This window comes from Erythrolamprus reginae, chromosome 1 (assembly GCF_031021105.1).
Source record: "Erythrolamprus reginae isolate rEryReg1 chromosome 1, rEryReg1.hap1, whole genome shotgun sequence".
NCBI classification, from domain to species: Eukaryota; Metazoa; Chordata; class Lepidosauria; order Squamata; family Dipsadidae; genus Erythrolamprus; species Erythrolamprus reginae.
In genome coordinates this window covers 139,164,060-139,178,201 of record NC_091950.1, presented here as the reverse complement: position 1 = coordinate 139,178,201, position 14,142 = coordinate 139,164,060, and the positions used below count along the sequence as shown (strand labels likewise).

The following is a 14,142-nucleotide window of genomic DNA, read 5'->3' as shown; positions in this document are numbered from 1 at the left end:
ATCTGCAGTGTACTTAGAAAATAAGAGAATACAGGGCTCTAACGCATGAGACTCCAGCTGCCAAAAATGTCAATGTATTCCTGGGATGCATCAGCAGAAGGATAGCATAAAAATTGCAAGAAGTGATAGTACCTCTGAGAGCTCATCAAACTTTGGCAAAATAGTTTCAAGTTTTAAGGATAGATACCAAATTGTTAAATTTCCCTGTTAGTAGTGGGACATGCCAATTACTTCACTAGGTACTATCATACCCTCAATGATACTGACCTGGCAACCTGTCTCTGGTGATAATTCCCTGCTCTTGCAAAGTCATTCTAGCACACTGGTGTCAAACTTGATTGTGTTTCATGATGTATTATGATGTTTCTTGCCTTTGTGGAGCTGGGGTGGGTATGGTCTGCGCATGATGCATTCAGCCTCCTTTCTAGCAGAATTCTCTTTGATTCTGTTAATTCACCTTATCCATTATCTTCAATTTCTATTTGACACAGCCTTGCCAAGTACAATTGATTTTTCTCGTCCATCATGAAGTTGTATTATAAGCTAGCTAATGTGTCATATCTACCTCTGGTTAAATCCTAAGACAAAAAGAGTGATTTTTTTTGCTGGAACATGGCTCAGAACAAATAGACAAGGCACAGCCACCAGATGAAATTGAGAGTGGACCATCAATCCTCCTGGAAATGGAATTAACAGGGAAAAGGCAGAGAGATTTGATTGGAAGACCTCCAAGATCATTTCCAACTCTGTTATTCTGCTTTTTCCCCTCAATCCTAAGAAATTTCAGCTCCCAAGAGTAAAGAGTGTGTGTGTGTGTGTGTGTGTGTGTTTGTGTGTGTATCTCAATATGTATGTTGAGATTATATTTCTATCCTTTTAAAAATCTTAATCTGTTCATTTTCACGAATGTTGTCAAATTGGTGTTTCCAGTGATTTTTACTGCATTCAAATCCAAACTTTTGGCAAAGCTTTGATTAATAATAATAATAATAATAACAACAACAACAACAACAGTAGCCAGGAGACCACAATGCTATTGCAGAGTAGTAGTTTGGCTACCAGTTTACCGGCTCTGTTGTAGGATACACTTGTGTGCATCCCAAGGTGCACCTCAGGAGGCAAGCTGGTTTAGCACCAAAAAGAAAGAGCTGCTTTTCCTACCGTAGCATCCTAGATTCCCTCCTGTCCCTGCCTCCACTGCAACTGTTAGGTATAAAGAAGCTGAGGCAAGTGATGAGAGCTTACCCCACTGGAGCAGCTCCATGTTCGTTAAGCCACTGAGCCACCATGCCTCTTGATCTGGAGAATTGATTTCTTTCTTGGTATATTTACTTTTTTTTACATAGTTAAATTTTGGCATCATTTTCTTGTATGCTTTTCTTACAGCGAGGATGCTATGGAGTACTCCAAAGAATTTGTGACAGCAGTTGTGCTAGGCAAAGACCTTGTTCCCAGGCAAGTCAGTTAATTTGGAATTCTTCATTTCATTTATCTTGTATTTATAACTAAGCTATAATGCCTATTAATATCACTTTCATTTTACCACTTAACAACTGTTCTTATACTTCTTCCTTGACATTTCTTTCCAGCTATCTTTCCCATTTTACTGTATAAACACATACTGTACTTTAATGTATCACATACATTGACACAACCCTTCCTAACCTCTCAGCTGCCTCTGTTACTGAAAAAGGTGAAATATGCACAAATATGCACAAATACCTCCTTAGTTATTTATGCTGTCATTTATACATTTGTACTTTCTCCCAGGTCACTTCTCCTGAGCCATCTTACATCTGTGAATTATCTCCTGGCTATATCTTCCGTGCCATCTCACATCTATGCACTTTATCTTGATCTCTGAGTGTTGTCATCTTCCTTCTGTCTAGCATCTTTGTATTATGTGAGCTGTGTCATCTTATAGTTGTGTACAATTTATTGTTTTTTGTATATTATCATTCCTTGCTTACCTGAAAGTTATTTCATTTCAGATATAAGCAGTGTTACTTGCTATTTTTTTAGTTTCCTTGTCATTGTAGCTAGAATGCCGTTATGAATGTTTGCACAGTATTTTTTTTAAATCACAGAAGCAATCATTCTCAAGTAGTTATATTAGGAATGTTGACAGCTAGAGACAATGAGTGATGAAAGCTTAGAACGACTTTAGAAAGCTTAGAACTGCGTCGGCTTAAACACGACCTAAGCATAGCCCATAATATCATCTGCTACAGCATCCTTCCTGTCAATGACTACTTCAGCTTCAAACACAACAACACACGAGCACACAACAGATACAAACTTAAAGTAAACTGCTCTAAACTCAACTGCAGGAAATACAACTTTAGTAACAGAGTACTTGATGCATGGAACTCACTACCAGACTCTGTAGTATCATCACCTAACCCCCCAAACTTTATCCTTAGACTATCCACTGTTGACCTCTCCTTATTCCTAAGAGGTCAGTATGGGGCATGTATAAGTGCACCAGAGTGCCTTCTGTCCCCTGTCCTAATGTTTCTCTTTTACTAGTATCTTGTATATAAATATTATTATATCTTTGTATACCATCAATACGTACTTGACCAAACAAATAAAATCAAATGATGAGCAAGCAACTTTACTATAATGGAAAAGGGAAATTGTATAGGAAATCCTCCCAGCAAAAAATTAGGAAACACCACATTACTATTTTTGATTTACAAAAATCCAGGATATTGGAAGGAAGGAATGCTACAGAAAAGATTAAACTGACTATGAGTAATAATCACATTAACATTTTCCCAATAGAGGCAGAAATATTAATAGCTATCATTGATTGAAATCTGTGAATGAAAAATAACTGACGCATATGTTCATAATATCATAAAGGATATCTGTTTATATCTTCTAGTATGAATAGTGATCTGTTTCATTTTCTTGCTTAGTTCACCTGTAATGTGAGCTCTAAAATGTCACTCATGCCCTAGAGAGCATAGTAATTCTTCCTGCATATATTTGGTCCACTGTATGTTTTAGATTCCTACTGTTAGAATAGTAACCAAGTGTTATTTGCTAAGCCCTTGAACTCTTATTTGGTTATTAGTAGCATACAGTATTTAAATATACTGTATTTATTATCTAAATCCTATGGATAATGGATGAAATCCAGGATGTTTATAAACTTTGTCCTTTTATTATATCATGGGTAAGTTATAGCTGATTAAATCTCTTTTTGCTTTTCTATTTATGATTCTCATAATAGTTAAACCTGCATCATTGCATCTGATAACTCTTTATCATTCAGGATTGGCCTCTCACAATTGGAAGGATTTCGCCGGCAACTTCTTGATGTTTTGCAGAGAAGTAATAAACCAAAGGTAAAAAAATTCAGATTTATCTGAAATGAAAGTAATTGTTATAAATCTGTTCTTTAATATTTGTTGCTTTGTTTGTTTAGGATTTATGCCAGTTGTAGTTGTTTTCTAATTGTCAGGCCCAAGTAACCAGCACTACAGTACTTATAAATGGCTGTAGCAAGGAACTTTATTGTTCTACCTAAATTACAAGAATCTGCCAGGCTTGCTTGGAAACAACCAGATAAGCCTTTGCAGATCTTGGGGGTAGCCAGGCTTATGCCTGTTGTGGCTGCATGAAAGCTAAGCCCCTGATTGACTTCCCCACTTCCAGCCTAGCTGGCAGTTTCCTAACAGTGATATAAGGTTTTGATATTGGCTGTTACGAGACTCCCACACTTTGGATACATATTCAGCTGTAGAATTGTAAATAAATTGTTTTCATGTTAAATTATTGGACTATTTTAAAAAATAGAGTAGATACTGTTTTATTTTTTATTTATTCATTCATTTATTAAATTTATAGACTGCCCAAGTCTTTCACAAGTTAAGAGATATCACAATTTAAAACTGCAAAAGTGCATACTCATATAGCATAGTCTGTAATTTTTCTAAAGAGATTTATGTGTACTGTAATTCCAAGTGAGAAGTATAAAATGTCCTAGCAGCTGCAATCATATGCAAAACCAACTTTATATAATTGGCATGAATATGAGGCTTAGTGATACCTAATTACTTAACAGAAGCACAATTACTTAACAGGAAGCAATTAGGAAAGGAAAAAAATGATATTTAAAATGTTTTCATTCTATGACTTATTGGATTTCTTGCAGGTTTTTTAAGTATGAATTACTTATTTTTGACAATCAACAAACATTGTATCAATTTTCTCTAAACATGTACATTTTACATTTATTTTCCATTGAATTCCTAATGTTGCTTTTCTAGTTTTAAACTATTGGAATTCTTAACTGGATCCATTCTCAAACTGACACATTATTTAAAGATGTGTTCCTAGCATAGCACTTCAGTTTTATTAGTACATCATTGAGGGCAGATAGGTTACCATTAAACCTACTTAAGTATGGTGATTTTTAAAGATTCCTTTTAAAGAATATATATCTTAGCACATTGTTGTGCTATGTACCAAATGTATTTATTAGATGTACGGTATATCCCATTTTTCCCCTCTAGTCTATATAACACCACCCCCACCCCCATTCTTCCAGTATTGGACAGAGAGAAAGTGACTGGTTCAAAATGATCTAATGATTTCTGTGATTAAGGGTAGCCTTGAACCTGGGTCTCTCTCTAATCCTTATCCATTATTTTAACTACCATAGCACAGTTTCTCTGACATAAATCAATAAATATAGATGCAAAAGTAACAGAACGTATGAATTATACAAAATACATTTCAGCTGTAGAATACTGTATTGATGGATTTCTACTGTTGCATTGATTAATATAGTTGAATAAAGGCACACAATGTTAAGTCTAAGTGGACAAAAATGTTCAGTCTGTCAAGCTGAGTGACTGTGGTTTCTGATACACACACATACACACACACTTTAGAGAATAAAATCATGAGTAAAGGTATGACTCCTGTTTTCTTTCATATGTTAGCTTTTAATAGTGGCCAGTTCACATTCCTTCATTCCTTTTTTCCCCCTCTTTGGATAGTGGAGAATCATAGTTGGTGCAACCAAATGTATACCCAAGTCTGAGCTCCCTGAAGAGCTTGAAGGGAACTCAATAACCAGTAACCGCCTCTGGACTCATCCTAGTGACTTAACTATTGCTCTGTCAGCCAGCACACCTCTCTATCCTCCTGGGCACATCATCCATGTGATTCATAATCATCCTGTTGAACAGTGCTGGTAAGTGGAGGAATAATGACTAGCAAAGTTAACAGGGTTTTTTTTAGGATGAAAAATACTAGCAAAGTAATTTTAATTTAAATTTTAAATTTAATTTTTCAAAATTTAATATTGGTGATGCTTACTGTGCTGTATATAGTTTCATTATTACTTCCCATGGAATTGTGATTTTGTTTTACATGTTCTAACACACAGCAAAATTAAATAATTATCTCTTCCTCTTCTTCAATTAACCAAAAATTAAAAGCCCTGAAACATAGGCAATTCACTGTCTATTCATAATACAGGCAGGTTGGGTATTTGCTTTATTAGTTGAAAGGTAAGCTACAAAGTTGAATTTCTGAATCAGATGTTATTACAGTTCAGCTAAGAACTACAATATGGACATGGTTTTTCATTAGTTTTTTAGCTTTGCAGTACAGTTATGCTTAATGTCTACCAGCAATCATGTGTCTAAGGAAATACATTGTATAATATTGGTATATACTTATACAATAAAATGCAGTGTTATGCAATGAAATAGTTTATTACTCATGTTGATTCTTGAATTAAAAAGTTATGTAAGGAAAATGCTGCCATTGCAAGGCAGATAATTTGAATGAATTCTTTGTGTTTACTTTGCTTGTATCACATATAGGCTCAGAAAAAGGTAAAGGAATTAAAAGTGAGGGTTAATGACTGCCTCATCTGATATCTTTAACAGCTGCTGTGATCAGGAAGAACCTACATACTTTGCCATTTGGGGAGACAACAAAGCATTTAATGAAGTGATAATTTCTCCAGCAATGCTACATGAACATCTGCCATATGTAGTAATGGAGGGTCTTAACAAGGTAATACTCATTCAATGATTTTGGGACTGAATGATGAGTGAACAATTAGATCCATCATGCTGAGTGTCTTGATGAGGAGAACTAATATAGATTCTATGATTCACAGATATAGAAAGAGTACAACATAATGTAACAAAGTTTTCATGAATGCATCTACATTTATATCAAACAGACACATGTACACAATGCACTGATGATGTTACCTAGTTTGGGTAATAAAATGTCTGCAAGAAAACAAGTTCAGAGCGCATCAGGGACTGGTCATATACACAGTTGTTTAGGTTAGCTCATGCATTGAGAAATGCAAATGCATTACTTTCGCAAAACCAGACAAAGATAAAGTGGCCTGTGCTTACATTTACTTACATCTGCCATAATATCTTGTTGCAAATTACTTTGGAATGCCATTGTTTACTGTAATTGGCAAGGAGACTAGAGTAAGGGAGACCATTTGAGCAACAAGTTGAATGTCTGTTGATTATATTGAGCTGCTCCTTTCCCAGAGTATAATAGTTTTTTTATCCATCTTGCCATTGGTAAGAATTTAATTATACTGTACTACAAACCGCATGATCTGTTATAAGCTAATTTAAAGTGATCTACATTTGTCTTAGTATTTGTTCCGCACTACTCAACAGTAGAGGATAGATTGGAAATGAAAGTACAGCAAAGTAGTTATTCACTAATTTATTTTACATAGGTCCTAGAAAATTACAACAAGGGCAAAACAGCTTTGCTTTCTGCAGCCAAAGTGATGGTGAGTCCTACAGAAGTGGACCTCAACCCGGAATTAATCTTCCTGAATCAACCCATGCCTAGTAGACCTTCTGTACAGATTGGAATTGGAGACATAACAGTGGACAGAAGGAACAGCAGTACTAAGTAAGGATATGGCTCTGATTTTCTAGAAAGGCTTACGAGGGCTGCTGGTGATCTTATTTCTTCCTGCTATCCTTGTTGGTGAATATCATAATTTCATAAAGAGTCATGCCTTCTGTATGCACTTCTGTGGCTTGTTCCAGGAAATTATAGTCTAGTCTTATCTTAGTCTCATATAATTTGTATTCTCCTTTTGCAGGAGTAAAGCTCACTCTGAAATCAGTTTGGAAGGGTTTTATGAAACCAAGCTTCTGTCACCAGTGCAGAAGGATCCTGTGGAGATCCTGCTACTAGATACCAAGGAACGCCTGTCCGTAGAACTGCAGGACCGGCGTGCTCCACTTGCTACTATGGAGAGCCTATCTGATAATGAATCCATCTATAGCTTTGATTCAAGGCGTTCCTCTGGTTTCCGTAGCATCCGTGGCTCACCCAGTCTCCATGCAGTCATGGAAAAAGATGAAACTCATTGTTTTTATATTGATCCAGCAATTCCTGAGGAGAACCCCTCTCTTAGCTCACGGACAGAACTGCTTGCTGCTGACAGCCTCTCCAAACACTCCCAGGAGACTCAACCTCCTGAGGGCCTGCAGAACAGTGGAGACACCACTCCTCAGCGGCGATGCAGTGATGAAGGCGCTGGTAGTGATACTGACCATATTTCCTTTACTCCAGAAGAAATGACTCTCCAAAATGGGAGGCTAAGTGATGCCCCCAGCCCACAAGTGTTAGAGTTTGCAGAGTTTATAGATAGTCTATTTAACCTGGACAGCAAAAGCAGTTCCTTTCAGGACATTTACTGCATGATGGTATCGGACAGCACCAGTGATTTTGCTGAGATTCCCAAGTCAGTCAGTGAGCAGGAGATCTTGCTAAGAGCACAGTATGAACCCAACTTAGTCCCAAAGCCCCCCAGGTTATTTGCAGGCTCAACAGATCCTTCCTCAGGCATATCTGTTTCCCCTTCTTTCCCTCTGAGTTCCTCAGGAGAGCTTATGGACCTCACTCCTACAGGCATGAGTAGCCAGGAATGCCTCACCACTAACAAAATCCGGACTTCCACTCCCACTGGAAATATGACCAGTCCTGCCAAACAAGAAGACCTTGTGATCTCAGCCCTTTAATATAGGAGAGAAGGTGCAGAATACCTAATCCTATAATAGGCAATCTTGGGACAGCACTTGGAGGAGCTGGTCTCTTGGCAAGTGAGAACGGGTGAAAATGCATGGGGAAGAATAGTTTCCTTTCCTGGGTGCTACACTTACGGCACTACAAAGGATTTCAGCATGAAGGATGCCACATCATGGGTCATGTTCTTTAGTTAGGGAGAAAATCACTGCCTAATGCAGCTTGCTGCTTTTCAGGGTCTCGTTCACTGAAGTTAGATGATTGGTTTCCCTACCTCAGCATATTTCTTTAACAAGAAGGCAGTCTCATTGCCTTTCCTGCTGAAATTATGAACGTACTGTCCATGGGCTAGATGATTAGAGTAACTGAGGTCTGATAATGCCCAATTGTCACGTCAAAATCAAGGAAATTGTGACATTGGGCTTTATTGCACTAGTGTGTCATGTTTGATCCAAGTACCTGTTTATTGTTGTCATCATGATTTTTTTAATGACATGCTCTCCTGTTTTATAGCCATTGACTGTGTTCCAGAGGAACGCAGCCTCCCACTCTAAACCCTAACTGGTGCAGTGAGAATTGGGATGGGGCAACCTGTGCTCCTCCGATTAGCTCTGTGTTCAGTGATATCTGCTCTTCTTCTAAGAAGAAAGAAAATACGTGTGCTGGAGAGTTGAAGGCCATTTTCATCTTTCATCACCCACTGGAGGGGTGAACAGTCTCTTGGGTCTCACATTGTTGCACAGCTCCCCAAACCACTATGAAATAGAGACAACCTTGATCTCTAGTATAATTGTCATCTTTATTTGCATGGATTGATTGGTCTAAACTAGCTTTTGTCCTTCAAGAAGCTTGCCTATGCCCTGCATTATTCCCCAAGTCCTTGAGTATGGAACTATTTTGTTCCCATTTATAATTGCAGTATAATATTGTCTGTCTCTGAATTCAAGAAAAAGAGGGACTTTACTGCATATTGAAATATCATATATGTTTACAGATCTACTAAATATTTGGGAGGTAATCAGGAACTGTCTACTTTTGTGGGGGAAATGTGCTCTCTGCCCTTCCCATTTCTCTGTTAATATGGGGCCTAACTCAGCCATGGAAAAAGTAAGAAGAGTTGTTATTACATATCCTTATTAGAAAGTAAGTCTTACTGGAAAGTAAGACTAGAATGTTGGCATTAATCCTTTGTGTATGCATCCTAACACCCAACTGAATATTATGGGCTTAAGAAAATGAGGTAACTGCACAACAGCAGCTCCTGAAATTTCATCTCAGCAATTAATCCTGCAATTTGGTGCTCACAGTTAAGTTCATGACAACAGGGTGACACTCTGCAAAATTGCAGGGATTTTCCAATGGTGAAATTGGGGGTGAAATAGCATTTATGTAGAAGTTAAACATTCTTGATCTACATACATACAATAATCTTGTATTGTACTAAAATATAACTGAATATGACAATGCCACAACAAATTCTTACCTTCAGGCTAGTTCAATATACTGTGTCTGGTTTCTACAAAGTATACTAGACTCATCTCATAGGTCATGAAGTATGTCCTTAGTAAATCCCTTAAGTTTGCAGCTGTAAGCCTCCAAGGAGGCTGTTAAAATAAAGTGGTTTTGAGGAATTTTTTAAGCTCCCATGAATGATTAGTATGCTATGTTATGCTTAGAAGTTGTACCTTGTGAAGAAAATTGAGAAGAACTGTACACTTTGTGGTAACAGATAATGTAATCCTGCATATCTACTTGTAAACAGTCTCAGTGGACTCAGTGAGACTTTTTTCACAGGTAAGTGTGCTTAGAATTGCAGTCTTACTTCTAGGAGATTGTCTACATTCAAGTTGTTGCCTTCTATACTTTAACAATGCATTTATTTAAAATAAGTGCAATTTACTTGAAATACGGCTGCAGTAAACTCGTGTGACTTCCATTTGAGAAAATGCATTGAATTGGGTTACAAAATTTGGTTAAAATAGTGTATTTACATTGCACTAATGCTACAATATGAAGGATACTGTTGAAACTGGGGCCTTTGGGATTTACATGCCCTTAAGTGAGACAGGTGAACCTTATTTTAAAATGATTATGCTTTGGAATTATAAATGCCTACGCTGAAAATAATGTTAGTTTAATGATTTAGGGTTATTCCAGTTTTATAGCTTTGTTTTAAAATGTTCCTCTTTTTCCAAGAATACTTGTGTCAGTCAAGAACAATTCTGCCCATCATCAAGAGAAAAAAAAAATGTGTCTTTTGTACATAGCACAAAATGACAGTAGTTGTTGTCACTCATTTAGATTATCATAAATATGTGCTACCCTAGGCCTGGGCTAACAAAATGTTCTTCACTTATGAAATAATAATAAGTAGAACCATAATTAAATTATAAATAAAATAAACAATAAATACATAGAAATAATATTGAGTTATTCAAGGTAAATTCATATTTTCAAACGTTCGGGTATTCGTTGTGATGATAGCACATAACAAATTTGGAAAATAAGATATTGGCAAGTTTAGGGTGCACGTTAGATACTCCAGATTAAGTGGTTTAACGATCTGAGATAACAGTCTAAATTGAGTGATTTAAGTTAGTTGATCACATAAAAGCAGTGTTTTGTAAATTGAACTATAGTCAGTTGTTACGTTAGGGCTATGATGTCTGGTTTTTCAAAATCCAGAGTTAATGTTTCTGTTTTTGCTAATATCCAATGGTTATGATAATCCTAGTTAATACTTAGCACCTAGATAATTCTTTAAACATCAAAGCACTTTACAAATTAAATAATCTTCCCATGCTAGGTCATAACACCAGATTTTTTTTTGGGGGGGGGGGGGAAGGGTTTGTGTTTATAATTGAAAGAAGCCTATATGATGTATTATTTGAAGTATTGTTAAAATATATACTGAGGTTACATTATATAGGTTTCTTACTTAAAAGAATTGTTTTAGATTTAGAGTGTACTGAAAACAATCAGGTAGCTGATGCAGCTTTGCTTGAATAATTTAATTTGTTTTCCTGGTGGTAGATCAAGCTATTGCACTACAATGTCATGTCTGACCTAAAGGTGATTTTATTATCATTTCTTGGAGGCTGTTATCTTTATTTTAAGTTGTTTGGTAGTGTCCTTAAGATTTTTCTTGCTTACTTTCATGGGGCAGGAAGAATTTATCTAACTGAATCCCAGTTTATCTGTTTAATTTGGATATTTTTGTTGAAAAAGGAAAAACACATTGGGGTGATTCATATTCTTCAACTAATCTTGAGTGGCTATAGTAAAACAGGAATTGACTGGGAACATTTTGTTGTGTAATTTTACAACATTCCATTTGCCTCTTATATTCTTATTTATCATATTATTTTAGCGCTGGTTGACTATTTTAATATAAATTTAAGTGGTATACAAACATATCCAGCAATATTAATATTCATTTCAACTGGAAATGATCTACAACCGAGATAAATTCAATGGCCTGTTGAGTTTCATGCCTAAGTGGTACTACCTCTTTCGCTCCTAGAAAATGCTACTGTTCACATGTATGCTCCCTCTAGCTTGCTGAATTGGTTTTCATCAATTTTCCCCTAGGTCTGAAAAGTGCCACTCTATTTAGTTATAATTTATTATTGCTCTACATTAATAGTTAATAGAACTTGAATGGAAATTATACCACTTGGATGAATGTTTGAAGCAGAGTTGGCCAGCTGATTTACACTATCAAGTTGAATTTGTGCACTTTAACGAGTATTAAATGCAAAAGTTCCTTAAACATGCTGATGCTGCTTTGCCAAAGATGCCCTCACAATCTTTCAGATGACATGTTACAAGTTAGTACAGCTAGGCAATCTAGATCTTTTGCACAGCAGTGTGGATTAGGATTAGGCCTAATGGACAGGTTAAAAAAAAAAGTGAGTGGGGGCTCCAAACTGTCAGTCTCTGAATGTGGCTAAAGAATATATGTGACACATTTTTATCAATAAGTCTTTTATTGTGCTTAAATATAAGTGTATAACAAAAAAAAATTACAATAAAATATCAATGATTGTGTAGCCATCATCAAATATAATCAGAAAAAGATACATAAACTTAAATTTTGTTTAGTTAATTACACAATTTGAAATAATATATTGCTGTTCAGATGAATTAGTGGAAGATTGTTTCCATTATAAATAACTGAAAGAGGGTGTTCTTAAAATTTACTCAGATCAATAGTGTTAAATGTTAGTTCTTCTGAACATGTTTGTTCCAGACATAAATCCTATTATTGAAATATTTGTGCCAAATAAGGAGAATGAAAACTTCATCTTATGGTAATTCATGTGATTTTAAATATGCATTGATCTTTCCATATTTTTGTTACTTTTCAATAATCTGCATTTTCATTTCCAGTTCTATAATGTTTCAAACCTATTGATTATAATTATATTTCATCAACTTTCCCCCTGTATGCTTGATGCTAAATACAGTGGTCCCTTGACTTTCGCGGGTCCGACTGTTGTGGAAAGGCTATACCACGGGTTTTCAAAAAATATTAATAAAAAAATACTCCACATTTTTTTGAATATTTGAACGTTTTCCTGCAGCCGCCCGATGTACAATACTGTGCATTTTAACTCTCCCCCCCCCAACCTTCCTGCTTCTTTAAATAAAAGCTCTGCTTCCACCCCAGCCTCCCGATCCCTCCCCTTTAATTCTCAGAGCGTTGGTACTCTCCACTTGAAGCCGAGCCTTACTGCCACCCGCCGCCATGCAGCAAAGCCCCCAGCTTGCTGCCCTGTTACTCCTGCGGGTTCTGGGGTAAGTAAAACCAGGAATGAAGGAGGGTGGGGGAGGAAGGAAAGAAGGAAGGGAGCGTCTCTACTTCGCGGAAATTTGACTTTCACGGGCAGTCTTGGAACGTATCCCCCGCGAAAGTCAAGGAACCACTGTACTCATTTTCCTTGCCATCATTTCATCTTAGTTAGCACTGGAGTCATCTTATTGTTTAAAAAAACCTGTTATTTCAGTTATCAAACTTTCCCACATTTTAAAATTTGAAACTATCCATGGGGGTGCTATTGTTCCAAGCCTGTTTTCCAAGTATTCAATTTGCCATATTCACATTACAATTCTTTTTCCAAATAGCACATCCTTTGTTCTTCAGATTTCCATGGGAAATACAATTACACAAGTGTTACTGAATAATGTCTTTGATGAGCACATAATTTCTCCTTCATGTGATTTGAAAACCTCTGGGTCTTTTTTTGTGTGCAATTAATTATCATTTCTCCTACTATGCAATTGTAATTTTGAAGTATCAAGGATCAGCTTTAAGAAACATACATATGAGGAATGGCTACATGCTACAATCTCATTTTGCCCTACAATTTCAAGAAATCTCTAGTTGAAAGCTAGCATTCAAAAAGATTTCTCACTTAATAGGAAAAGTGATGGATGGCAACTAAAAAGTCCATCCTTAATATTGGAGTGGGTGGGGTTATTATGGTATAATGAGTACTGCTAAAGATAAAATTGTACATAAGGAATCCTATGAAACAATATTACACTTCCATAGTCTATCTTGCCCAGGATTGACTGTACTGGCCATGTTTTCCAGTGTCTCAGGCAAGGGGTTTCAAAATTGTTAAAGATTGAATCAGGGATTTTATAGAGATGGATTATATGTTCTATCATTGATTTATGGCTTTTAAACAGTAACAACACTAGCAAAATAGTCCTTGATTAACCCTGCTGTTCTGTTCGAAAAAACTTCCTAATGTTATGTTCGGGTCACATACGACCCGGACCAAAAACTCTTCATTTGAAGTGCTTATGTTTGGTCAATTTGAAAACTTTTTTCACTTGGAAAGTAGTCTGAACATTTCTGCACACAATGATATGAAAATTGAAATGAAAAAAGTAAATCTTATTGGTTTATTTTGCGGATATATTGCATGCCCCCCCGTTTTTGTGAATTTTTTCAATTTATGGATAGTTTTGCTTGCAAAATCCATTCTATTTTATTAAAGTTGGTGTGGGATTGGTAGCTTGAACATTTCTGAACATAATGATATGAAAATTGAACTGGAAAAATTGAAAAAAATTCAC

General features: G+C 36.2%; 1 protein-coding gene across 2 annotated transcripts in view; it reads left to right on the top strand.

Annotated features, from left to right (window-relative positions):
• The window catches only part of DAGLA (diacylglycerol lipase alpha), a 104,455-nt gene extending 94,759 nt beyond the window's left edge, over nt 1-9,696 (top strand). For both annotated transcript variants that reach the window (XM_070767002.1, XM_070767011.1), the window contains exons 16-21: nt 1,387-1,455; nt 3,284-3,356; nt 5,016-5,212; nt 5,916-6,045; nt 6,746-6,927; nt 7,124-9,696. In XM_070767002.1, the coding sequence (XP_070623103.1) occupies nt 1,387-1,455; nt 3,284-3,356; nt 5,016-5,212; nt 5,916-6,045; nt 6,746-6,927; nt 7,124-8,048 (1,576 nt within the window). In that variant the 3' untranslated portion in view covers nt 8,049-9,696. The remainder of the gene's footprint in view (nt 1-1,386; nt 1,456-3,283; nt 3,357-5,015; nt 5,213-5,915; nt 6,046-6,745; nt 6,928-7,123) is intronic.
• Nucleotides 9,697-14,142: the final 4,446 nt, after the last annotated feature.